This window comes from Myotis lucifugus, unplaced genomic scaffold (assembly GCF_000147115.1).
Source record: "Myotis lucifugus unplaced genomic scaffold, Myoluc2.0 scaffold_520, whole genome shotgun sequence".
Lineage (NCBI taxonomy): Eukaryota > Metazoa > Chordata > Mammalia > Chiroptera > Vespertilionidae > Myotis > Myotis lucifugus.
Window position 1 is genome coordinate 1 of NW_005871568.1, and position 26620 is coordinate 26620.

The following is a 26620-nucleotide window of genomic DNA, read 5'->3' on the forward strand; positions in this document are numbered from 1 at the left end:
GCTCCCTCCCCAAGCACCTGGGCCCATGCTGCTGAGAGACTCGCCCACCTTCCCCACTGCTGCCTCCAGGCAAAGGAACACGTGTACCTTCTCGTGAATTCATCTGTGAGAAAGCACCACAGCGGTGACTCAGCAAGCGACCTGTGTGTGTGGTGGGATGACGGTTGTGTGGGTAACAGGAAGGGGCTCTACTGCTGCAGGCGCCTGGCGGGCTAATGGGACGCTGCAGAGAGGTAGGGAAGCTTTTGGCTCTCTTTAAAAAACCCAGGTGTTTTTAATATGTTTTTAAACTGATTTTAGAGAGAAAGGGAGAGAGAGAGAGAGAGAAAGAGAGAGAGAGAGAGAGAGAGAGAGAGAGAGAAGTGAGAGAAATATCCATTGGCTGCCTCCTGCACGCCCCCCCTACAGGGGATCGAGCCCATAACCGGGCATGTGCCCTGACCAGGAATTGAACTAGCGGCCTCTCAGTGCACCGGATGATGCTCAACCAACTGAGCCACACCGGCCAGGGCTCCTCTGGCCTCTTGATGACATGTGACTGTCTGTTCTGTTGGCCTCAGGACCCGCCATGCCTGTGAGGTGGCCCTGGCTTATCCCACTGTTCTGTTTCTCACTCTGAGTCTCATGATAGAATATGAGGCCATGCTGATCTGCTGAGAATCCTGTTCTAACAGAAACACGCAAGACCCACCATGTACATAGAAGAGATCAGATTGAAGTAGCCGAGCCTCTACAATCAACCAAGCGTGTGGTTTCAGTTTACACGAGCAGTCGGTACACATTCAGACAGGCTCCCACTGAGCACTGCGTTGGGAGAGCAAACGTCCTGTGAAGCAAGGGACAAGAACACACCAGGCTCCAAGTGCTGCGAGACGGAGCAGACATAAGCCTTAAACTAATCACTGGGAGACTGCGTTCCCACGAGCAGGAAACATGGGTTTGGTTCTGGTACCTGGGGATAAAACATGTGGACAGGGACATCTACAGTGACAGCCCCTGCAGTGCTGGGCCGAGTGGCTGCTGGGCCCATGGCTTTGCATGTGGACTTGCTTATGTTGTCACTCGTGTTGAAGGGCTGCTGCAGAGAAAACCTAGTCGACACATGGGAAAGGGTAGCACTTCTTAGTGAAGGTCAGAAAGGCACTTCAAGGTCATTTTAGTCCAGCGCCCCAGTGGCTCGTCAGAGGCGTTAGAAGCAAACTGTTCTGGGTGGAGAGATGGTCGCCTCTCGGCTCTGCTGGTGGTGCCGGCAAGCTGAGCACTGAAGGCATTTGCTCTTGAAAGTTTCCAGCCGGGAATCCGTGGAGGGACGGGGATGTCTCCATCGTGGCAGGAACGCAGCGTGGTGGCTTGTCCCCTTTCTCTTCAAGTTTTCAAGTCCCTCTAGAAATAGAAACGTGCGTGTTATCTTTTCAGCGCTTTCCGTCATCCCTTCCCCATTAGGATGGAGTGGGCACCGGCATTTTAACCGAGTGAAGCCTCGGCTGTTCTCTGCGATTAACGGGGACAGAGCGGCCTCTGCTGGCGGAGGCTGCCAGCTCCCCACGGACCGCAGGCTCGTGTAACACAGCTCCCTCCTGTGGCCTCCCAGCCTGCCCGCCTCTGTCTTTCATCTCCGACCCAGATGTTTTCCGTAGTTTCCACGTGAACTTCCCAGCTCCTAGCATTATGTTCCTGAGTCCCGGCCTAGTCAGGGCAATTTTGTTTTAAGCCCCAAAGAGACAGAGAAAAACCACAGGATGAAATGATGCTCCAGCAGGCAGTCCCATCCGCTAACACATGGCAATTCCCTTCAAGATGTGTGAGCTCTGGGAAGGCCCTCACATCCATGTTCCAAAGGGGCAACTGAAAATGCAGACCCCTCCTGCCCCCCGCAAAGCTCTCCTGGGAGGGGGTCTTCCCTGGGGACACCTGCAGAGAGACTTGCTAAAGGGAGAGGCTCGCCCAGCCAGCGTGGCTCGGTGGTTGAGCGTCAACCTATGAACCAGGAGGTCATGTTCGATTCCTGGTCAGGGCACATGCTCAGGTTTCGAGTTCAATCCCCAGTAGGGGGCACGCAGGTGGCAGTAAATCAATGATTCTCTCTCATCATTGGTGTTTCTATCTCTCCTCTCCCTTCCTCTCTGAAATCAATTGATAAAAATATATTTACTTTAAAAAAGTGGGGGCGGGGCAAGTCTCACCCTGGCCTTCAGTGGGCCGGAGGCAGCTCAGATACTCTCAGGCATCAAGAGATCCATCTGTCACAGATAAAACGGCTCTCCCAGCGTCATAGAGAGTGGAAGCCGTTTCTAAGCCTGATGGGGAGCCACATGGCTCTACATGTGTTCTCACAGGGGCCCTGAGACCCCGGGCATCATGACACTAGGGCCCCACCCACACCCTGATCACACCCCCTGGAGAAGGGCCCCGGGGGCATCAATGTCCACAAACAGCCAGGGTGAGTCCTGGGCACCCCACCTTAGAGAACCGCAGATTCTGCGAGGCAGCCTGTGCTGGGGCTGGAGTCCTGCTCTGGGGCCTTCGGCAGGTCCCCTCACCTGTAATATGAGGAGGGTCCTAGGGCCTGCCTGCCGGGATGCTGCTGGGACCTCGGGCGGCACCACTGCTAACAGGCTTGCCCACCCCCAGCCTCCTCCACAGCGTGAGGACTGGGAGGTGGTTTCTCCCACTGGCACCTGTTTCAGGCTCAGCTTTCTTTACCAGCAGCTCGTCACACGGACCCTCAGGCCCCTGCGTGCAGCCTCGTGAAGGGCGCTCCTCCGTGGCTTCGTGGGCGAGTTCAGACCTGCTCCTGTTTCCTGCCCTCCACGCACCAGGCCCACACTGCTGTCCGCACCCCAGGCTCCCACTCACGGGCCATCGAGGCCACTGCAGGGCAGGGCTGCTCCTTCCTCCATCTTCTCTGACACTCGGTGAGAGGCTGGTGGGTTTGGACTGAATTTTGTGCTACAGAGCTTAGTGCGGGGCCAGCCTGCCAGTGAACAACCCGCTGATGCTTCCTGAGGGCCTGTCTTCCAGCATTTGCTGCCCTGCCCAGCCCCCCTCCCCCGTGGGCACTGAGGCAGGGCCTGTGGGCACCTGCGGGGGGCGCAGCTCACAGAGCAGGGCTGGGATGCACAGCAGGCTGAGTGCCAGGCCTGGGCCTGGGCCTTACACAAAGGAAACTGCTACGGAACTTCTCACTTCAAGCAAAAATTCCCAAGAAAGACAGGAAATTAACGCCCAGGTTCACATGAAAGGTCTGATGTCCTTCTTAGGCCGTTGTTTCAAGTCAGAGGCGTCTTTAAGAAGGCCTGTGGTCCGCATGGACAGAACGCAGATTGCTGGATGCCAGAGGCGGAGGGAGCGGGAAGGGGCTGATGCTTAGCGAGGCCTTTTTGCAGGAGATGAAATGTCCTGGGACTAGAGAGGTGCACACGGCTCTGTGAGTCGCTAAATGCCGCTGGAGGCTCACTTTAAAACGATTGACTTTATGTCACGCAAACGTTGTCTCGATGAAAGAAAATGACGTCGTTGAAACTGGTCCAAAGCATGATGTGGGGCTCAGAGTCCGAGATCGAGTCAGCAAATATTTGCGGAGTGGCCACAGGTAGAGGTGCCCTGCTTCCCAGGCTCCTGTGCGGCCTGGCCTCACCTCCCTGCAGCCTCCCCACACACACACCTGCTTCCTGTCCCTCTGGAGTCTCCATTCCTTCCTCTGGGGGTGTTCCTTCTTCCTCCCCACCTTCTCCAGGGCTCCCCCTGCCCACCTGTTCCTCCAAGACAGCCTCACTGACCTGTCTCCCTCTCCCAGGTCCCCTCCAGGGAGGCCCCCCAAGCACAGAGCTGCCCAGGCTCCTCCTGGTCAGAGACTCTCCATCCCATCCCTGGCCCCTGGCAAGGTTCAACCCCCTCAGTGGGCAGGGGGGTCCTCCCCGACCTGTCTTGCCCTCATCCACCCGCTATTCCACCCACACACATGCCCACTCTACTTGTCCCCATCCCCAAGGATTCCCTCCTCTCAGCTGCTTCTCTTCCTTTCCCTGATTGGTGGAGGCACGGTCACCCATGTGTGCCCACCCTGCTCACGTCCCACACTCAGGAGCCACAAAGTCACTGCTTGACGAATCAACAACTGATGGCTCACTCCCTGGCCCAGGGTGGTAGAGGGCTGACGGGGACCAGCGGGAGCTGGGCGGGCACTGCACCCACCTCCATCTGCTCGTGAATCCAGTCCAGGAAGGAGGTGATGCGGGTGTAGACGCCGGGCTTGTTCACGTCCGCACAGCCGATGCCGAAGCTGGTCGCTCCCACCAACTTCCACTCCCTCCTCTCCTGGCACACCAGGGGTCCCCCGCTGTCTCCCTAGACAGCAGGCAAAGAGACTAAGGGCCACCGAGCTGGCCCCGGCATGGCTGTCCCTGGTTCTGGCGCAGGATTCCCCGGTCACCGCCCCACAAAGTCCAGCGTGAGGAGGCGCTGCGCTCCCCCGGCAGCCCTTGCGGACCTGAGTCGGCGTCCCTCGCAGTGGGTCCCGTCCCTCTGACGGAGCCCCAGCCATCTCCCAGCAGACACTGAGCCCATGGAGGTCAGGGCAGCTGCGTGCACCCGAGGGAGCTCTCAGAGGGAGGGCCCGCCTGGCCAGGGCCTTTAGCTGACCTCCGGACCCAGGCAGAATTGGGGTCTCACCCACTGTGGCTTTGGAGGCCCCCCTTCACAGGTTCCCACCTGCCTCCCGCCTCTTTGGTCCCCCTGCAAACTCCGAGAACCGGGGTGGGAAGGAAGCATCCCTGAGTCCCCTCCTCCCGCCCAGCACCCAGGCAGAGTGGGAGCTGGTAAACACGGGCTGGCCGGGAAAGGGCGTGCTATCTCGAGCAAACTTCTTCCCCGGGCCTGTAAGTTTGCTCTACGGTCAGTCACAGGGAGATGCCGGCAGTGGCCTCTCCCATGGGCTGGGTCACCGTAACAGCCTCGCCTTGTCCACGGCCACGGCCCCTGGAGGTCACGGCGGGCCCCTACCTGGCAGCTGTCCACTCCGCCTTTCAGGTAGCCGGCACAGACCATGGAGGGGGAGATGATGCCGCCGTACACGTCCCTGTGGTTGCAGATCTTGTTGGAGATTAAAGGCACAGCTGCGTGGTTGAGGACCGGGGAGGCGTCGCCTGTGTCACAGGAAGAGGGGGACGTGCAGTGGGAACTCAAAGGGCACGCATCCGGGGTGGGGACCAGAGCCAGGGGCACGCTACCTACCACCACAGGCAGAGCCATCCGCTTCCCTACACGGACCAACATGGGAGGAGGGAGGAGCAACTGTCACCACCGTGGACCTGCCCGGGGCCTACCCCGGGTCAAGCATTTGATCCACAGCAGGCTGTTTTGTTCTCAGAACAACCCAGGTCACCAGAAGGGAAGCTGCAGCTTGTGAAGGTCACACAGCTCTTGGAGGAATTTGGGGGTGGTCTGCAGAAAAATGTCCTCCCACAGGTGTCCATGGTCCAACCCCCAGAACCTATGACCCTGTCGCCTTACATGGCCACAGGGACTTTGCAGACTGGAGGTGGGGACATGTCTCCAGGGGGACCCCAGGTATAATAACAGGATCCTCGAAAGGGTCAAAGGAGAGTGGGTGATGGTGGAAGCAGAGGTCAGAGAGGAGAGAGATGGAAGGTGCTGTGCTGCTGACTCTGAAGATGAGGAAGGGGCCACAAGCCAAGGAATGCGGCCACTGGAATCTGGAAAAGGTAGGGAGCTGACTCTTCCCAGAGCCCCCGGAAGCGTCGCAGCCCTCCTGACATCTTGATCCCAGCCCACCAAGTCCGATGCAGGACTTCCGGGCCCCACAACCGTGAGAGAATGGGGGTCATTTGTTGCAGCAGCAACAGAAAATTAACGCACCTGCCGTGGATCAGCCTCAGCACCGACCCAAGACTGATGCCCTCTAACTTAACCTGTTGGTAAACCGCATTATCTTTATGCTTTAAAGGCATAAAGCAGGGCAGCCCCGTTCTCGTTCCTACAGCATGTATCCACAGGTGTGGGTCTGCGCGCCCCAAAACCCTCATTTTAACTGTTCTCTGAGTGTGAGTGACAGTGCTCTCTGCACGGGCTTCCCTAATCTGCTCACATGTCCACCAGCCCTGCAGTGAGGACCGCCTGGCCCTGAGCTTGGGCTGAGATGGAACCTGTCCCTACTCGGTACCCAGGACCCAGCGAAGACAGTGAAAGGATCCTCGCTGGGCACTCCAAGTTTATGAATAACAACACGGATAGGGCCGTGGGTGGGGAGCACAAACACAGTCCCAGACCTTCCACCACCTGGTCGTGTGAGCCCCAGCAAGGTGCTCAGCACCTGTCTGCTCCCCTCAAAGTGGGCAGGAGCGGTGCCCGCTCAGGGCTGCTGTGAGCACAGGCAGGACCACATCGCTCCGCTCCACCCCTGGTACTCGGGGAAACAAAGCTCAAAGCATTTGTGGGAGAAGCGTCCACTGTGGGCAGGAAGGCGTGGCCAGCCGTAGGGGCGAGACCCTGCGCTGTGGGGAGGACTGGCCTCTGGGTCTGGGCAAACCCCGGGTGCCTCGGACACTCGGGAGGGGACAGATGCAGCGAATAAGTCTCAAGAGGAAATACTGAACCCCCTCTCCTGGGTTGAATGGTGCCTCCCCCAAGCATGTCCACCTGCAACCTTAGGCTGTTTGGAATCGGGTCCATGCAGGTGTGATTAAGGAAGAGTCTCAAGATGGAACCATCCTGGATCAGGGTGGGCCTTCACTCCACGACTGCTGCTCTTCTAAGAGGAAGGAGCGGGGAGCTGAAACAGGGCCGGGAGGCCATGTGAAGGCCGGGACAGACCGGAGCGATGCCTCCATGGTTCGAGGAACACCAAGGGCGGCCGACTACATTTGTTGGAGTAGTTGACTCGCACCCCCAGCAGGGACATGTGGGTGTCCCACAGAACATCACGTTGGGACATGGGAGGGGGACATGTCGGTGTGGACATCTACCCCAGCCCTCTCCTTCCGGGCTCCCTGGACTCAGAATCTGGACTCCAGGCCACTGACCTCCTTCCTCAGTGGCCCCCCATCCCGACGTCCAGCACATCTTCCCGTCAGGAAAGTTCTCTTCGGAGTTGGGCAGACAAATCGGTTGGACCATCTCTGTTTAAATAGGAAACAACAGCTCTAACATCTGGGCGCTAACCATCTCCCAAGGAAAGGTCAAGACCAAGATCATCTGAAAGCCATTAGCTCAGAGCAGGGACCCCCTCCCCGATCAGACCCCTACAACTTCGAAACAAGCCTAGACCGTGGCAGCGTATGTTCTAGAAAGGGCCAAATGCACCCAGGCCACAGCAGCATAAAAACAGCCACAGGCAGTGGTAAACAAATGGGTGTGGCTGTGTTCCAATAAATCTTTATTTACAAAACAGACCAGGGGTCAAGTTTGGCCCATGGGCCACAGCTTACCCACTCCTGGTCCAGACTGTGGGCACCTGGCTTTACAGAACATCCTTCCATGGGCATCCTGTCCCTCCTGACATACCTGGAGGCCACAGCTCACCTGTCCATGTGGGCTGTGTCACATAAGCCTCCACCAAAGTCAGGGCCACGGCTGTCACGGGGCTTCCATGTGAACACAGTCTGAGATGTGCTAAGCCTTCTGGGTACGCCAATAATGGAAAGGTAGAGAAAGACTACGGGGAGGGTTCGTTTTGATTTTATCCAAGTACCAGCGTTGGCACCTCATTTTTGTATAAATCAAACATCATTAATAATAATTTGCCAACGAGCACCACCATTACAATTTCTCTTTGTTTCTCTGGCAGGATTCGTGTCACGTGCAGTTTTACACGTGCCCTGCGGTTAGCACGCTGCTGACTCTGCAGCCGCTGGTCTGGTGCCAGCGTTCAGCTCCTGGACGGGGCCCTGCTCATCACCCCGCCTGCACCCCACGCTGCTGTACCCCTGGGGGAGGGAGGTTTGATTTGGGAGTGGGCTCATGAGGCTTTGTTTACAGCTTCAAAAAGTTTGAAAGTCTCATCCCTTGTGGCTTTTCTGTAACTTCCACCGGCCACATCCTGACAGCTCCCGTAGAGAAGCAGAGCGGCTCCGTGAGAGGAGTTTTCTGGGTATTTCAGGAGCCGAAGATGCCCAGCATCTTCCAAACCGTAAGGAAGCGGCTGCAGGAAGGACCCGCCACTACCCGCTGGCTGGCCTGGGACTCACTTCCTCTCTTCACCAGGATCAAGACCCTGGGCAGGTGGGTGGCACACGGGCAGGGGACCTCGCCACGACCAGCACCAGACAGAGAAAGCTCTTTATCCCCTCAGACCAGAGCCCCCCTTGCACTCCTAGAGGCACCGGGTGGCCTGGCCAGGGCAAGTCCCTTTTATGCCTAGGTGGCACCACAGGAAGAAAATGGCACCGGTGGGAGCCCCAGGGGACCCAACAAACCAAATTGATCAAAGTAGAACCACAGAGGCTCTGAAATGAAGTTAGCATCACCGCAGCCACAGTGACCTGAACTGGGTGACCACCTGCCGACACTGAAGATGCAGGTCGGACCCAGCGTCTCCTAGCACAACAGCCTGGAGTCCTGAATACGATTGGAAGCGTTTCATCATACCAGGGACCAGGAAAATGCCCACGTTGACGAGAAGAGAGCCGCCTGATGCCCACACAGAAGTGAGTCAGATATTGGGGTTACCTGACAAGGCCTGTAAAGCAGTGTCCTAAAGAGGCCCCCACAAGCAACTACAGATCCTCCTGAAACACATGCGAGCCAGCGAATGACAAGGAAATCCAGACGCACCGTCGAAGGTGAGCGGCCCCGCCAGCTTCATGAGGGCGATGTCGTTGCCCAGCCTCTTGGGCTTGTACTTGCTGTGGTAGATGATTTTCTCCACCAGGTGGGAGGGGGCTGGGCTGTCCAGCAGCGAGACGAGGCCCACCTGGATGGTCCATGACTTGGGGAGGTACAGGCTGCAAGGAGAAGACAGGGAGGTCAAGCAGGGACGTCCAGCCCCTTTCACCCGCGGGGCTCAGGTGTCCCCAGCCCCAGCCCCAGGGAGATGGCAGGTGTGTATGGCCCTGCTGGCCTGTGCTCGAACCCACCTCAGCCCCCTGCCCTGCAGAAGCACAGAGCCCCCCTTCCCCCGATGCGTGTCCTGCAGCGGCCTCCCTCCCTGCACCTCTGAGCGAAGCAAAAATAACAGGGAGCAAAGATAGCCGAGTGTTTTCTGTAGTTTTCTCCTTTGCTCACCTCCCTTGAGGGGGACTCTTTGCCCCCACAACCCTGCACTGTCTCTCACCCTCTCGGCCACCACAGGGTCCACCGTGACCAGCTACAGGGGGTCTAAGACCTTTACGTCGGTGGTTTCCTCCTGTGTGGGAGCGTCCTATCTTTTCTGTGAGAGCCGCGGCCTGAGGTCTCCGCAGCCCACGGTGATGGGTCCACGGCGAGGAGGGAAGATCCCTCCACGTGGGTATGACTTTGGCCCCTTTGCCTGCTCCTGGACCTGCCGCTGACCACCCAAATCCGCCCGGTCCCACCGCGGCCCGGACTGGACCCCTCCCAGGAAGCGGAGCACTCACTCATAAACGCAGTGGGCAGCGGTCACGATCCACACTGGGGTGATGACGGAGCCCCCGCACAGGTGGTAGCCCTGGAACTGAAGGCTGGCCTGCCAGGGCCACTGCGCGGGTGAGGACATGTTTCCGCCCACGATGCGTGCGGTGTAGCCCCTCCTCAGACCGCAGGCTGTCGGGGGAGAACGGGGCTGGGGGTCCGTCCCATAGACCCTCCTCCCCTGGCATCTGCCCCCTCACAGAGCTCACAGCCCCGGAGAGTTCTGGGAGGAGAGGCACACAGTGAGGGGTGGGGACAGGCCCCCCGAGACGTGGGGCGAGTGGGGTGTCGTGGGGGTACAGTGGGGAGAGTCCATCAGAGCAAAGAGCCCGATGCTGGAGGCACCCCTCCCCCAGGTACGCACAGCAGGAGCATGGGGAGCCCCCCACAGCCCCTCCTCACTGACACAGGTGCCCGTGCACCTGCCTGACTCCTCCAGACCCAACCCCTGCAGCCAAACGCTGCCCCTCCGCCCCCACCAGCAAGAAGGACGGCTGCCTGGGGGTGGGTCTGGGGCACTGTCCCTGGAGGGGGTAGAAGGAGGAGGAAGTCAGGCCACTGGAGCCACTACAGTGACAGGACCTCACGCCCAGTCACTCTGGGCTGCCTCCCCCACCTGACAGGTGAGACTGGGCAGACCCTCCTTGGAGGTGGAGTCCACAGACTCCCACAGGGCACCTAGGAGGAGGGGACTCCGAGGAGGAGAGGAGGGGGGGTCAGTGATCGAGCTCTGGCTTCCACTGACCTCTGTGTTTCTAAAACTCTTACCTGTGCACTTCAAGGTGACCACGCGACCCGAGGCACACCCCTCCCTAAAGTGGAGAAAGAGTGGGCTTAGTGACAAATCCCCGAGGCTGTGAAATGCACATTTTTAACTTAATCTTGGGGTAAAAGAAAAATAAACTCTATTCCCCTGCTCTTGAATAGAGAGTGCAATTTTAGCCGGTGTGACAGGCTTCCCTCAAAATGCCGGCAGCGTGAGGACTGCAGGCCATGGGGTGGAGCACTGCTCAGCTCTGCGGAGCTGATGATCAGGTGCACAACGCGCTCTGTCATGCAAACATCTCCCGGGGTCGTTTCCGCGTCACGGTTACCCCAATGTTCTTCACTGGCCCCCGGGGGACGTGGAGTGCCCACTGGACGGGTGGCAGGCTCTCCTGGCACGAAGTCCTTGAACCTGGGACACACACCTGGGCCAGGACTCCTGGAGCAGAGCTGTGACTGCCCGGGCCTGGCAGGCATCCCCCTGCGTGGGTGGGAGTGGCACCTGCTTTTCTCATAATCCACCCGGACCCCTTCCTTACTGTCCTGCTGTCAGAGCCCCAGTCCCGCCATGAAACGGGCTGTCCCTACGGACTGCGTGTGTGCCCAACGGTGCCTGCCAATTACAGGACGGACAGGGTGACAAACTTGTTTCCTGGGGCAGAGGACACACTCCTCCGGGGGTTTGGTCCAGGCACCAGGGAGAGCATCGGAACTGGGGTTCAGAACCCTGACTCTCACCAGGCAGGTGACCCCTCTAAGCTTCAGGCACCGGGTGTCACTTAGGGACACTTCATTTTACCTTCCTCCTGACTTTGAGGAACATGAAATGTACATGGTACATGTTAAAGGACTTTGTGAGCAAAAATGTTTCTTCTTTTTAATTTTCCCTCCCTCCTTCCTTCCCCGAAACACACGGGAGCCCCTGTTGTGTGAGGTACAGTACTGTGGTTAGACGTACGTGCCCGTCACTGTTCCTCCTCCCCCCCCTCCCTTCCTCTGCCGGCCACATTTGCTGGTTTGGGGTTAGGTTCTTGCAGCCAGCGTGCCCACCCACCTAACCACGCGGCCAGCCCACCGTGCCTCGGAGGAAACGCTCCCGGGCCTCTGTGTCCTGGCGGAGCCGCGCACCGCCGTACCGCGGCCTGCCTGGCGCTCACCTCACGTACACCGACTGGTGCAGAGCCGTCACCTTGTCGTCTGGCAGGAGGTGGTTGATGGAAACAAAGTCCTCTTGGAACTGCTCCTCAAGCAAGTCCATTCGGAGGGTCTTTGAACTGACGTAGCTACAAGCACATTGGAAACAGACGCGGCGTGAAATTCACTCCGTGCTCCACACCAACCTGTGCCCAAGTCCCAGGACCACAGGTACCTTCCTGGGGACATAGTGTACCCCCCAAACTGTCATGTACCCACATCACAGGTATCCCACTGGGGACATAGTGTACCCCAAATTGTCATGTACACATGTCACAGGTATCCTACTGGGGACATAGTGTACCCCAAATTGTCATGTACACATATCACAGGTATCCTACTGGGGACATAGTGTACCCCAAACTGTCATGTACACATGTCACAGGTATCCTACTGGGGACATAGTGTACCCCCCAAACTGTCATGTACCCACATCACAGGTATCCCACTGGGGACATAGTGTACCCCAAACTGTCATGTACACATATCACAGGTATCCCACTGGGGACATAGTGTACCCCAAGCTGTCATGTACCCACATCACAGGTATCCTACTGGGGACATAGTGTACCCCCAAACTGTCATGTACGCATGTCACAGGTATCCTACAGGGGACATAGTGTACCCCCCAAATTGTCAATGTGCCCAAGTCACAGCATCACAGGTTTCCTACTGGGGAACATCGCCATGTTTCCCCCAATAATCAGTGTGCCCAAATCGCACTATTACAGGTACACCAGGGGGATGTCACTGTGTCCCCGAAAACCATCAATGGTTTCCTTTTGCCAACTCATCAAGGCATTCCATTCTAAACCTGGTGGAGTCTGGAACGGAGGGCCCTTCTGGCTCCACCCATGAGCATAGGCTCCGGGCACCTGGGCGGGAGGGCCAGTTCCTGATGCAGCTGGGTGGGACCCTGACACATTCCACTGCACAGACCTCTGGTTGGCCTGAAGCCAGCTCCAGAGGGAACAGAACATAGAACTGGGTGGGTGCTTCAGGTGGGCACCAAAGTCGGGATGCCGAGCACCCCAAGAACAAGAGGTCGGGGAGAATAATTTCCCAGTCTGCCTAGAGTGGGCATGGGTCCCTGTCAGAAAGATAAACACATGGGAGGAAGAGCGTCAGGGGACACCAGCAGCAAGCACATGGTGAAAGTGTCAGGAAACAGGCCTCTCTGGAGAACAATGGTAAAGAAGGTCTCAACTTTAGGAGTGTGTGTGTGGGGGGGGGGGGACTTGTATCTGTGCTTGTTTACAAGGAGGAAAGTCTACAGGATTCTTGTAGGCACTTGAGTGGTGGTGTTGGCTATTGTTGCTGAGCTGGAATTGCAGCTGATTTCTGAGTCACTGGGGAGATGGAGACAGACCTCAGGGGTATAGGCTGGAGGGCCTCTGGGGTTTCATGGAGAAAGGAGCTAAGAAAGGAGCTATGATGAATCAAATTTGAAATTGGAGGGTCCTGGAGGATTCAGAGCAGTGAGCCTTAACCACCCAGCTCGTTTCCTGAGATACAAACAGGGATGTGTTTTCAAGGTCACCCCTGTCGCCACGCTCACTTCCTATGTGGCATGTGTGACTCAGGAGCCTGCCTGCTTTGAGCTCAGAATCAAGAGCAAAGAGAGGAAGGTGACATGCAGGCTCCCATGGAAGACGGCAGTTATCGCGTCAAAGGAAGGGACAGGAGAGAGAAAGAGGCCCCTGCACCAAGGAGAAAATGTGTCATTTTAGTGGAAAAAAAAAGTCACACAACAACAGCAAACATCGAAAAGTGAAGCTTTCACTACAACAGTTCTTTCTCCTACACATTGCTAGGCAACCGTTATGAATACTTGTGTTTTCACCAAACTGCTGACTTTTTGCACTTGGTTCTCTGGGGCTGCGTGGGAGTGTGTGCAAGGATGAGGGTGTGACCCCCAGGACCAGGAGGGGTGGTGCCGGAGGCTGCTCCATAGCTGAGACCTGGGGCGCTAGCGGGTGGGGTTGTCCTTATCTCTGAATCTCTTTATCACATTACCACATATTTGCACCTGAGTCTCTCCTGGCCCTGAGACACTTCCCGAAATGCCATTTCCTGAGTGATGTTGAGCACCACTTGGTGTGCCGGGGCCTCGGTTTGCACACCTTGAAGTGGAGAAGGTGATGGCCGTCATCATGGGGCTGCCACGAGGGTGCAATGTGAGAGGAGATGCAGCCCTGGAAACGCCCACGTGGTTGTCTCACCGTGACCACTATTCATGTTCTACCCGTCACCTGGAGGTGCTCCTTGTGTTACCTTGGAAACCCCAGCTGGGCACAGGCGATGCTAGCGTGGTGGCCTTTCCAGTCGTCGGAGCACATGGTCCTCCAGGCCGCCTCTGTGAACACCTGGAGCACGCCATTCTGACCGCTCACGCGGACTGGCCGGCGCCCGAGAACAACAACCCGTCAGTGGCCAGCAGAGCCCTGAGGCCGCCGCAGAGATTTCTCTGCAGCCAGCCCAGACCCTCCTCTGCTGAGTCTGACCTGCTCCTTGCCCACAGCGCCCCACCCTCACAGGGACCCCCGGCTGCCTGGACCCCCTGAACTCTCTTGGAGATCTCTTATCGCTCATGGGGTCTCCTCAACCCAGTTTAAGCTTCAGGGAACACCACCACCCTTAAACCCAGCCCAGGACCTCCTGGGGGCCCGTTGGATTGCAGTTGAGAACATAATTTGACACTAGCATCAACTTGGACCCATTTCACAGATGGGAAAGGCGAGGGCCCAGTGGTGCTAACTTCCTCCTGTGTCTACAGTGAAGAGGCAGGACCTTACCACATCGGTACTCATCCTCCCCGGCTTTGCAGTCTGAGACACCGTCACACCGAGCCGTGAGTTCAATACACTTAAAAGACGACCGGCACCTGTACTTTCCGGAACAGTCGAAGTGGACTGAGGGCAGGAGAAGACGGGAACATTAACAGAGGGCTCCCTCAGTGTGCAGCACAACAACTACCCACCTGCCCCAGGCCCTTGAGCTTGCCCATCAGTAATGAAGCACCACTGAAATTGCACCTGTGTCACAGCCCAGTTTCTGTTCCAAATTCCAGGGGGTGGGGCTGCTGCACCCCACTCTGTCTCACTAAGTGGCCTTGAGCCACAACTGGAGGTGAACTTAGACCAGAGAGGGCTCAAGGTCAGGAGAGAAAGTGCATGTCAGCAGACCAACCAGCTGAGCCAGCTGAGCAAGGAGCCCTGAGAGAGGACTCTTCGTGCACTCCCCCACCCCCCCCGCAATTGGTCCACCTCCTGTTGTCTGACTCTGGGCAGCGAGTGAAGAAACTGCGGACCACACAGCCGAGCAGGTGGAGAATTACACTCACCTGTATTCCAGTATTTGAAAGAGAAACTGGGATATTGTTCCCTGTGAGAGACCATCCAAATGACTCACTTTCCCAAAAGCCACAAGCACCTTCTTTTAAAAATAGCAGGCGTGCTGGGCCTGGCCTGAATGGCCTCCTTGTCTTCTCCCCCAGCCCCGCACCCGCCTCCTGCCTGTGGATTCTATTTCATCAGGTGCCTGTGGACACTTCTAACTGGGCAGGTTCTGTGGTGACAAAGCCCCGAGCGTGGCCAACAGCCCCTGCTGGGCCCCAGGCTGGCTCTACGTTCACACAGGCAAGTTGAACTCAAAGCGGGCAACCCCAAAGGATGTTTGCCTCCAGTAATTAAGGCTGGGTGGCTGGCGGCACCACGATGGGGGAGGGGGGAGCTCATGAAAGTTTAAGTGCCTGGATAGGGAGTTGAGAGCCTACTGAATAATAGATCATACTCACCGCCCAGACCGATGGCCAGCGCTAGTATCAGTGCGATGACCCCAATGACGATGATTGGGAAGAACTTCAACGGCAACAGAGACAGGATCTGTGCGGCCACTGCATCCGCATCTGAAAACCCAAAAAGGGGGAGGGGGCACAGAGCAACAAATTTGAATAAAAGGAAACTTAAAATTTCACTTCATTTTCCCGCCCTCAAATGCAGAGAATGTCCCAGTCAGAGAAAGTTGCCTTCATTTAGGGAAGGGCCACCAGCCAGGGCACATTCTCTGGAAGTCCAGCCCCACACTCTCCAACCCTGACCCAATTCTGTTCATCATAGGTTAAGAGATAGTGTTATAGGTTGAATTGTGTATCCCAAAACAAATACATTGAGGTTCTAACCACTTGGACCCCAGAATGTCACCTTTTTCAGAAATAGAGGTAGTGAAGTTCAAATGAGGACATTAGAATGGGCCCTAATCTGTCTGGTGTCCTTACAAAAAGGAGGAATTTGAACACAGTGGCAGACACACACACACACACACACACACACACACACTCACTCTCACACACACTCACTCACACACACACACACTCACTCACACTCACACACTCACTCTCACACACTCACTCACACACACTCACTCACTCTCTCACACACACACACACTCACTCACACTCACTCTCACACACACACTCACTCTCTCACACACACTCACTCACACACACTCACTCACACTTACACACTCACTCACACTCACTCTCACACACACACACTCACTCACACAGGGGATGATATGAAGGGACATAGGGAGAGGCCATGTGAAGGTAAAAACAGAAATCAGGGTGATTCATCTTCAAGTCAAGAAAGACCAAGATTGTCAGCAAAACAAAACACCAGAAGCCAGGAAGAGGAAAGGAAGGGTTCCCCTGCAGGCTTGAGAGGGAGCATGGCCTTGATTTCAGACTCTAGTCTCCAGAATGGTGAGATGATATTTCTGTTGTTTTGAGCCACCTACTTTGTTTCGTTGGCCTGAGGAAACCAAAATGAAGGGAAAGTAGGGCACCAACTTTCAAGGACATTTTCCCACAGACAAGGGTGATGTGTACAATCCACACGGGGTACTTTCAGGAGAGGGAGAGCTGGGACCTCTGGGAGGGCCACCAGATGATGTAGCAGGACCATTCTTCACGGGTCTTGTGCACAGAGGCCCCGATGGCCTTGGTTCCAGAGCGACTTTCCGAGGATGTTGGCAGAGCAAACAGCCTTAGAAGATAGAGACAGTGTTTCTCTGGAGCAAGGGATGGGTTTATTGACTGTGCAGCTTAATAAATATAATGTCTTCCTTTGAGGCAAAGCTTGTGCAGGTCTGCTTACAGTCCATTATAAAGATTCCGGTTCCCTTCGCCGGAAACCTTCGCCGTGGGTTCCTCAGCTGTAATGCAGACCCACTGTGTGTGCAACTTACGCCTGGGCTGCTCCACATCACCTCCATGGGACTTGGTGGGCAAGAGCACCAACTCAAACAGGATGTAGGTGCCACTTGTGCTGTGAGTAAGACTTTTCTTGAATTCTGCCAGCATCCCTGGAACTGTGGCAGGCTGACTTGATAGCTTGTACCAGACCCTTCCCAGCTCTTGCTACAGTACCAGGCAGATTGGGTGGAAGGAGATGTGAAGAGCATTAAGATACCCAGAAGTATGAGCCTCTCTGCACAACCAGGAGGATTTCCAGGGCTCCCTTTACACTCAAAGGAACAGGCCATTTTAGGCAAATTATCTCATCAATCCTGAATATCCATGCACGCCCAAGTTGTCTTCCCTTAATTTAGGAAGGTTGGAAAGGAGGAAGTGAAGAAAGCCTCCCAAGAGCCATGCTATCACTCAGAGACCACCCATGCCTCTCTTCTCTGGTCTTGGAGACGCTGAGCCGAGAGGTGTTCCGTGAAAGAGCCAAGAAGGTCTCCCCCCACCTATCTTTGGAAAGACACAACTTCACTTTCTGGCAATCGTATGATTAGAAAATGGGGCACGTGCAGGAGGCAACCAATCAATGATTCCCTCTCATCACTGATGTTTCTAGCTCTCTCTCCCTCTCCCTTTCTCTCTGATATCAATAATTCAAGGCAGTCTTAAAAAGAAGAGAATTTAAATATGGGGGTGGGAAGAAAAGGGGGATTGGGAGAAAAAGGAGGAGAGAGCAAGCAAAAGAAAAGGATAAGATGGAAAACAGACGCAAGGGAAATAAGGACACACGTGCAACATATAGTCCTAAGTGACCATGGGGATAGAGCGTGAGAAAGGAGGGGAGACAGAGAGACAAACCCAAGCTCTTTGCTTTGGCCTGGATGAGCAGGCAGTTTGTTCACAGTTGCCGTCTCGGCACCTAGGACAGCCCCTGGTGCTGGTAGTTCTTTTTGTTTTGTTTTTAATGTTTATTGATTTCAGAGAGGAAGGGAGAGGGAGAGAGAGAAACATCAATGATGAGAGAGAATCATTGATCAGCTGCCTCCTGCAAGTGCCCCACTGGGGTTCAAGCCCAGAACCCGGGCATGTGCCCTGATCAGGAATCAAACCATGACCTCCTGGTTCATGCTCTATCACTGAGCCACCATGGCCAGGCCCCGGTAGTTTCTAATAAATAATAGTAAATTGGATGGATGGATGGATGGATGGATGGATGGATGACATCATGATAACGAAGGTTGTTTTCTCAGGGTTAGGGACCAGTTCCTTTCAAGGCAACAAGAGCATGGTCTTGAGTTAACAGAGCAGAAGCCTCTTGGCCACCCGCCCCCACCCCCCAGAAGCCTGCACCAAGTTAATGTCTGGCTCCTGCTGAGATGCCTTCAATCCATTTACAATTTAAAAGTCAGCAGAACCCCAAGAATGACCTCATATTATTCCAGTTGTTCTCTATCTAAGAGTTAACTTAGGACATGAATCCAGATTGTGGAGTCAACGGTTGTTCAGTTAGAACATTTGTACCGTTCACATTGGCCCCTTCACTGCTCCACCACAGAGCCCTGTGGGCGCTACCATGGCCCCACTCCCCCTTCTTGTTCTGTCTTTGAGAACATGCTTAGAAGAAAAAGCAAATGCACAACATCTCTCCAAAGAGGAATGCAAATAATAAACAAGCATAGAAAAATTTCAACCTCTCTGGAGATGAAAAAACACACAAATTATACACAACTACCTATCAACTTCCCAATCCATTATTATTGTTATTATTATTATTCTCACTATAGTCCAAAGTGAAAGAAAATGGACCGCCAAGTATAGTCAATAGGGGTTTGCAATATGTAAACTTTTTGACAAATTTGAAATATGTACCAAAAGTTTAAAAATGGATGGAATTTTTGACCTAGTAAATTCAGTCCTAGGAATTTACCCTAAGATGTCATTATAAATATACACAAATATCTACCTACAAGGATACTTAGAGGAGTGACGTTTATAATACACGGGAAACAGCCTAAATGAGCAACAGAAGAAACTGGTGAAATAACAAATGGATAGAGACAAATGAATGATGAGAAACAAATGAATGATGGAGAAGGGCGTTGGCAAACTTTTTCTGTAAAGAGCCAGATAGTAAATATTTTAAACTTATTAGCCATTTGGTCTTTGTTACAACTACTCAACTCTACCATGGCATGAAAGCAGCCATAGACAATATGTGAATAAATGGATGTGTTACAATAAAACTTTATTTGTGAAAACAGGCATTGGGCCAGATTTGGCCCATGGGTCATAGTTTGCTAAACCCTGAAGGATATTTAATTAGTTAATGCCACGGAAAAATAAACATGATATTGTTCAGTTAAAAAGAAAAGCTTCAAAATGGTACAAAGAGTATATGTCACTTCCAAGGGAAATAGAGATACGTTGAAAGAAAAAAGGCAAGAAATCCTACCAAGAGTGCTAATAGAGTTACCCCTGAGTAACGGTAAAATTGTGGGCAACTTTCAAAAGATCTTTTTGATTAACTGTATTTTCTAAATTTCTATAATGAACAATACATTGCTTTATTGAAAATGAAACATTTTAAATAGCTTTTGTTCCTTCCCACTACTGGGAATTCATCATGAGGAAATAATCAAAAATTAGCATAGAGATATATGTATAATGCTATTCATGTTCATATTATTTATATTATAAAAACATTAGAAACAACTACATGTCAAATGATGTTAAAATGGCTATGTAAATGACACATATACTTGATGGAATGTTGTGGAGCTATGTCAAAAAGCATTTATAAAAACCAAAAGCACATGGGAAAACGCCTTCTGTCGGCTCCATGAGTGAACACGTACTTACAGGCAAGGTCAGCAAGAGAATGAATGTAGACCTTGAAACCAGGTAAAACTGGGGGATCAGGTGATTGCAGGGTACTTTTAAAAGCTACATTTATGTTAATTTGGGAGAAGAAAGTAGTTTTAAATTGTGTGTCTTTTCTTTTACTTGGAATCTCTCCTCCCATCTCCCATCCTGTCCACTAACCCCCAACATCAATTGTGGTTTAAAGGGAATCAGTAGGGTAGCCCCTACTCATGCTTTCCGGAACCTCAGCCAGAGCCCCCAGGGGTCCCCTTCACAGCCCCTGAGGCCAGAACTCCTACCTGCATCCAGGACCAGCGCACACAGCGCACTGTGACAGATCCTGACAGACTGACCAGAATGAGCCTCTTTGGAGAGGCGCTAGGAGCCCACTGTTTCTCCACATATTTGTAACTTGTTTACAACTCCAACTGCTCTGTTGCTGGGAGCGACGCCATTGCCTGCTGTTGGAATTTAATCTAAGCCTCTAATACTTTCAGAGATGCCCATCCTATTTTAATTTTCTGGAAGGGTTGGTGAGCGCAGGTTCTCAGGACTTCCTGAAGGGCTCAGGGCCTGGCCAGGATCCGACCCCTAAATTCCAGGGGCGGTTAGAGCCTCCATTCCTGAAACTCTCCATCAGAGAATGCAAACCCCCGTGTCCAGGGAGTCCGCAAGGGGCTGAACAAAACAGCCCCTCGGACACCCCGTCTGTAAACTACAGAACCACATGCGTTCAGTGTAAGGACTCCTGGTGAGGTATTTCCCCAGAGGGACACTCAGCCGCAGCCACATTTGTCATCTAGATGGGGGCGGGGAGGGAAAGGGAGGGCAGGGTCGTGCAGAAACCACACCTGGTTCCACCTACCTGGTGTGACAGGACTTATTTTCAGGTCATCGAGGCCAAAAAGGGATCTGAAGGAGAAGGGGGCTTCGGCGGCGGGCGGGTCGTTCTCCCCCATGGTGACTACTTCAGGGCCTCTGAGGTTCGGCTCCACCTCCACCTCCACCTCCTTCACCAGGAAGAACAGAAAGTGTTTGCTTCCCTGTTTATAGTTTCAGCCTCAAATGCATCTTGGTTGTGTCCAATCTTTGAAATCTGACAATCCTCATCAAGCAAATTCAGCACCGATTAATCAAAACTATTTCTCTGGTGGGCACGCATTGTTTCCTAAGCTACAACGGATAACAGAGAAACCTCGGGAGTTAGCGAACAACAATGAACTTAATTCTGCTAAAATAACAACTTTCGCAATGCTCGTCCGACCAATCTTAAAACCAACTGAGTGCCCAGCTTTAGAGATACGGCCTTTTGCCATTTAAAGGTTAGCGTTCCAGAATTTCACAGAAGATAAATTACTTTCAAAGCACATCCCTCCTCTTTTATCATGGCTGTTCGTCTCACATAAACTCAACCCTTTGCCTGCACATGTGATAAGTCTATACAGACATAAGAAGTTCTGATACTCACATCACGTCCGAGCCCCTCAAGTGTCAACGGCCTCGGGGAGGGGACACTGGCCCACAGTATTTGTAGCTTTCCTGGCTCTCACAGCCATGACCTAATTAAGGATGAAAGTATCCGGGCCCTTGGGGTGCCCGGTCCCCGCCCCACTCTCATAGCAAAGGGCGGAGTGGCTGGCACCAAAGCTACACTGGGGCTCTGTTTCTTCCAGGAGAATTCCTCCTATCGCAGGGCCCCAGAGGCCGGAGCCTTCGGAATTCATTCCCAGTAACTCCTCCAGGGGTGGAGGGAGCGAGGGAAGGGCCAAGTGTCTCAACCACATCGCAGCTCCCGGCCCCAGGCAGCTGGCGTGACCGCTCAGCTCACCAAAATCCAGAGGTCCCGACAGGCATAGGAGCATAGACCCTTAGGGCACCTGTCTTATTTCCTTTTCGTTTACTGTTGTCATGTGTGCAACTCAAAAAGGAACTGTTAAGCCATATAAAGCGGACTTTGTCTTCATGCTGTTTCATGTGCTCACAGGAAAACCTAAGCGAGACTGTGCGCTTAAAAATGTTTCTCTCATTCCCACCGTAAGAGGAGCTTTGAAGAGCATCTTAGGAAAGTAATGCACTCACAGTCAGCATCTTTGACTATGATTCTGGCTGATACTGGCTGGTTAGCTGTCAGCATGTAGCAAATGGCACAGCTTAATTTATAACAAGAAGAAGAATAAAGGCTCACATGCTTCCTGCAACCGGGAGCCCAGGTGAGGAAGTCCCTCCCCAAACACGCCATGGCGGGCAGGTGTCACCACATGGAGGAAGGCAGAGGCGCCATCAGTCCGCAGCGTCTCCTCTCCCCACCACCCACTTCACTCACCATTTCTGGAGCCGCCATCATGAAAGGCACAACTAATTTCCTTTTTCATTATAAAAGCAAGCGGAATGGTGAGCCGGCGGCCAACGGGTTACTCCAACCGGGAAATATTTCCAAGTCACTCAGCCTTGTCGACTCAATCGTCACAGCAAATGGCATGGTCGTGGGCGACGGTGTAACCCAACCTGCGTGTGGCTATCAGGTGGCCATCGGCGGCGTGACCGCGGGGACCAGGGCGGGGGGAACGTGGCTGCCCTTTAATTAGTAAGTAAGGTAAGTAAACCTTTGCAGAACCCTCACGTCAGAGAGCCATTGGAATGCAGGCTCTCCTTTTACTTAAAAGAGCAGGGAGGTCTGCCCAGTGCTGAGCAAGCGCACCAAGAGGCAGGTGAAAGGCTCGATGGGGGTTTCTGTCTCCCCATGTGACTGAGCCCAAGGGTAGACTTGAAGCTGCTCCGAAGACAAAAGGCAGGGAGGCTGACGGGTCTCACAGCCAACTTTCCACAGAGACACTGCGCCTGCCGTTCTGGGGGCCTCTGTGTCCCAAGGGGTTTCTGCACACAATGGGGCTTAAAGATGTGTTATCGGGAGAGAAAGGGCCCTGCCGCTCTGGGCCCGGTGGATGTGAAAGGTGCACTCGTTTATTCACAAATATTCATGGGCCATCTGCCATGAGGCCAGGCATCTAGACTCAGAGCAGGTGGCAGAGGGATCAGAGCATCCACCTGTGGTCTCAGGTGGTGACAGACGCTAGGAAGGGGTGAGGCTGGGAGAGGCTCAGTGAGGGACGGGGCAGGGTGCGAGGAGGAAGGCCTCTAGACAGAGTGATGTTTCATGAAAGACCTCGGCCATGTATCAAGTGGGTCTTGTGAGCTACGAGGGGAGGTTGTTCCAAGCGTGGGACCATCAACGCCAGAGACGCAGAACGGATGAGCTGGGGGTGTCTAAGAAACCCCAAGAAAGCCCATGTGCTTGGAGAGGCCAGTGGGCAGTTCATGGGGCCCAGGCCATTGGAAGGAAGGACTCTGGTTGATTTCTTTGTGGTGGAAAACGGGGAGGAGCTGAGCAGGGCAAGGTCGGGGTCTGAGCATGTGCACTGAGTGCAGGGGCGGGGTGGGGTGGGGCAGGGTGGGATTGGACACAACAGAGAGCCTAAAGTAGGCTGCTGAAAACCTCCGCCACCATGGCTGTGAGTTGGCCACGGTCCTAGCGGTGCAGATGGAGAGGGCTGGATTTGCGGTTGCTTTGAAAGCAGAATTGGCAGGAGTTGCCATTCGTGGTTTCATTTCGTCTTGTTTTCCTGCTCTAGCACCTGCCCAGGCACCTAGCTGTGTCTTCTGGGTTTAACACAGATCATCCTTCAAGCTCATAATTCCTTCTTCACATCTTTCCTAACTATGCTCTCTGTTCCCTGAACAAACGTTTAATTTTTCCCTGTTGCTCTTGAAAGATAACTGTTCAAGCTAAGAAAAGGGATTCAGCTAGATGGGTATTTCCTGGTTTGTATAATTAAGCTTTTCCTTTAAAGGAGAATTTTACATTTTAATATGTTATAAGCACAATTGCTCAAAAAGTGGTTTATCATTTAGGACAGAAAAATATATTTGAGTAGAGGCTATATTTCAGACCCCAAATCTAATTTTTTCCCTCTAGGGAACAAGCTTTGTCTATTTTCTGACTTTCACATTTAAGCTATCAAATTCATTTGTTCATGAAATTATTTCATCCTTTAAATTTCTCAAAGAAAAAAGATATTATTTAAAAATATAGTTAACTTATATTTAAAGGTGAAATGTTGAAACCTCTTCCTCTGAGATGGAGAATAATACAAGGAGATTCACTATACGTATACACTATGTCTAGTCAACATTTGGAATCCAAGCCAGTGCAATGAAATCAAAGAGGAAGGAAGGAAGGAAGGAAAGAAGGAAGGAAGGAAGGGTGGAAGGGCAGAAGATAAAAAAGAAGAAAAGAAAGGAAAAAGAAACTTTAAAAGAAAAGAATATAGCCGAAACCGGTTTGGCTCAGTGGATAGAGCGTCAGCCTGCGGACTGAAGGGTCCCAGGTTCGATTCAGGTCAAGGGCATGTACCTGGGTTGCGGGCACATCCCCAGTGGGAGGTGTGCAGGAGGCAGCTGATCGATGTTTCTCTCTCATCGATGTTTCTAACTCTCTATCCCTCTCCCTTCCTCTCTGTAAAAAAATCAATAAAATATATTTAAAAAGAAAAAAAGAAAAAAAAAGAAAAGAATATATACTGCTAATAAATAAACAAACTATCATTATTCATAGACAAAATTATTTTTGGACATTATCTTAAAAATTCTAAAGATAAATGATTAGAACTGACAAGTAAGTCAAGCAAGATTTTTGGATACAAGTTCAATGTAAAATTATGTTAAATCAATAGTATTTTTATTTATCAGCAACAAAGAATTCAAACATGAAATTTTAAAAAGATATAATTTACAGTGGCATCAAAAATGACCCAACACCTCAGAATAACCCAATTAATACTGCAAGACCTATCACATAAATTTCGATAATAGAATTTAAAGAAAATAAAGACCTGGCAACTCTATGCCAAGAAATCTGACTTAGACAAAATGGTCACATTCTTTGAAAAAACAACTTAATACAACGGATACAAGGAGAATACTCCTATATCTATTAAATAAATTAAATTCATAATTTAAAACTTCTGAACAAAGAAAATTCTAGGCCCAGATGACTTCACTGGTAAATCCTTTCAAACATTTAAGAAAGAAGTTCTACCATCTTACAAAAACTCAGAGAATTGGGAAGGAAATACTTCCCAACTCACTTATGAGGCCAAAATAATGTTGATGCTTAACGTGACCCACTGTCCTCATACGCCTGGAACCGAGAGGGGTCCTGTGATGGGCACTTTCAGGGCCAAGACCAGGAAAGTCACAGAAAAACCACAATGAGTTTAGCCACTAACCCCTAACAAGGGAATTACAAGAAAGGAAAACAGCAGGCCAAGCTAATTCACAAACATTGATGCAAAATTCTAAACCAGGTATTAGCAAATGAAAGCCAGCCCTCCATGCAAGGCTAACATTATGAATAAGGTTTTATCTTATGTTTTTTATTGTGGTTTCAATTGACATTTTCCTGGCGACTAATAATGTTGAATATCTTTCACACCCTCATTAACCACTCATGTATCTTCTTTTGTCAAGTGTCTATATAGATCTTTTGCCCATTTTTAAAGTGGATTGTTTTCTTATTATTGATTTAAGAATAAATGTGCAAAAAAAAAGAATAAATGTGCACACAATATACATATATATATATATATATATATATATATATATATATATATATATATAAAAAATGTTATACTAGAGGCCCTATGCATGAAATTCATGTGGCCGGGGGGGGAGGGGGGGGCGGGTCCACTCAGCCCAGCCTTCACCCTCTCCAATCCGGGATCCCTTGGGGGATGTCCAACTGCCAGGGATCAGGCCTAAACCGGTAATCGGACATCCCTCTCACAATCCTGGAACACTGGCTCCTAATCTCTTAATCGCTCACCTGCCTGCCTGCCTGGTCACCCCTAACTGCCCCCCCTGCCAGCCTGATCACCCCTCACTGCCTCTGCATGCCAGCCTGATCACCTCTAACTGCCCCCCCTGCCAGCCTGGTTGCCCCTAACTGCCCCCCCCCTACTGGCCTGGGTCGCCCCCAACTGCCCCCCCTGCTGGTCTGGTCACTCCACACAGCCTGCTGTTCAGTCATTTGGTCGTCCCTCACCAACCCCCCTGCTGGCCTGGTTGTAGGCAGCCATTTGTGAGGGTGTGAGGGTTAATTTGCATATTACCTCTTTATTATATAGGATTACATTCTGGATATGCTGGATACAACTCCTTTGTCAGGTGTATATATGGTGATATTTTCTGCCAGTCTATGGCAGCATTTTTATTTTCTTTTTTGGTGTCTTTCAAAGAGCAGGCCAGGGATGCTACAGTGCAGAAGGGTGCAAAGAAGGGCCCAGCCCAACCTACCAATAGCTCCAAGGCTGAGCAATTCTGCTCTTGAACTTACCAGGATCCCAGGAGCTCCCCTGCCCCCATCCCCACCCAGCCTCCTACTTATCTCTTCCGTCCCTAGAAAAGCAACCACTCTGCTAGCTTGTACATCAGTTTTTGAACCTTATATAAATACAACCATATAGCATGTGCTCTTTGGTCCAAAATTATGTGTGTGAAATTAATCCACATAATTGTTTGTAGCCATAAGAAAAACCAAACAACCCATTTTAAAAAGGCCGAAGACTTGAAACAGGATCTTCCACAAAGAGGTCACTTACGTGGCCAAATTGCCTGTCTCATGGTGCTCAAGTGTCATGGCCATGCAGGGAAATACAACTTAGAACCACAGTGAGATACCACTACACACCTCCCGATTGGCTAAAAGTGAAAAGACTGCCAATATCAAGTGTGGACAAAGAGCAACCGGAGGAATGCTCACCCACTGCTGGCAAGAGGCACATGAACAACCCGCCTTGTAAAACCGCTCGGCACTTTCTAATGCAGTGCGGACCTGTCCTGTGAGCCAAAAATCCCTCCCGTGGGTAAGTACCTAACAGAAATGTACCTCGG

General features: G+C 52.4%; 1 protein-coding gene across 1 annotated transcript; it reads right to left on the reverse strand.

The window, feature by feature from the left end:
* Window positions 1-1230: 1230 nt before the first annotated feature.
* LOC102427087 (transmembrane serine protease 3) lies at window positions 1231-22013 on the reverse strand. The gene is made up of 13 exons (XM_023745150.1): window positions 21996-22013; window positions 20538-20679; window positions 15362-15472; window positions 14361-14477; window positions 13840-13963; window positions 11529-11654; window positions 10375-10418; window positions 9573-9738; window positions 8791-8960; window positions 7041-7136; window positions 5002-5144; window positions 4195-4347; window positions 1231-1383 (listed from the first exon to the last, which is right to left on the reverse strand). The coding sequence occupies exons 1-13, from the start codon at window positions 22011-22013 to the stop codon at window positions 1366-1368; spliced, it is 1428 nt and encodes a 475-aa protein (XP_023600918.1). The 3' UTR covers window positions 1231-1365.
* Between the last annotated feature and the right edge of the window lie 4607 nt (window positions 22014-26620).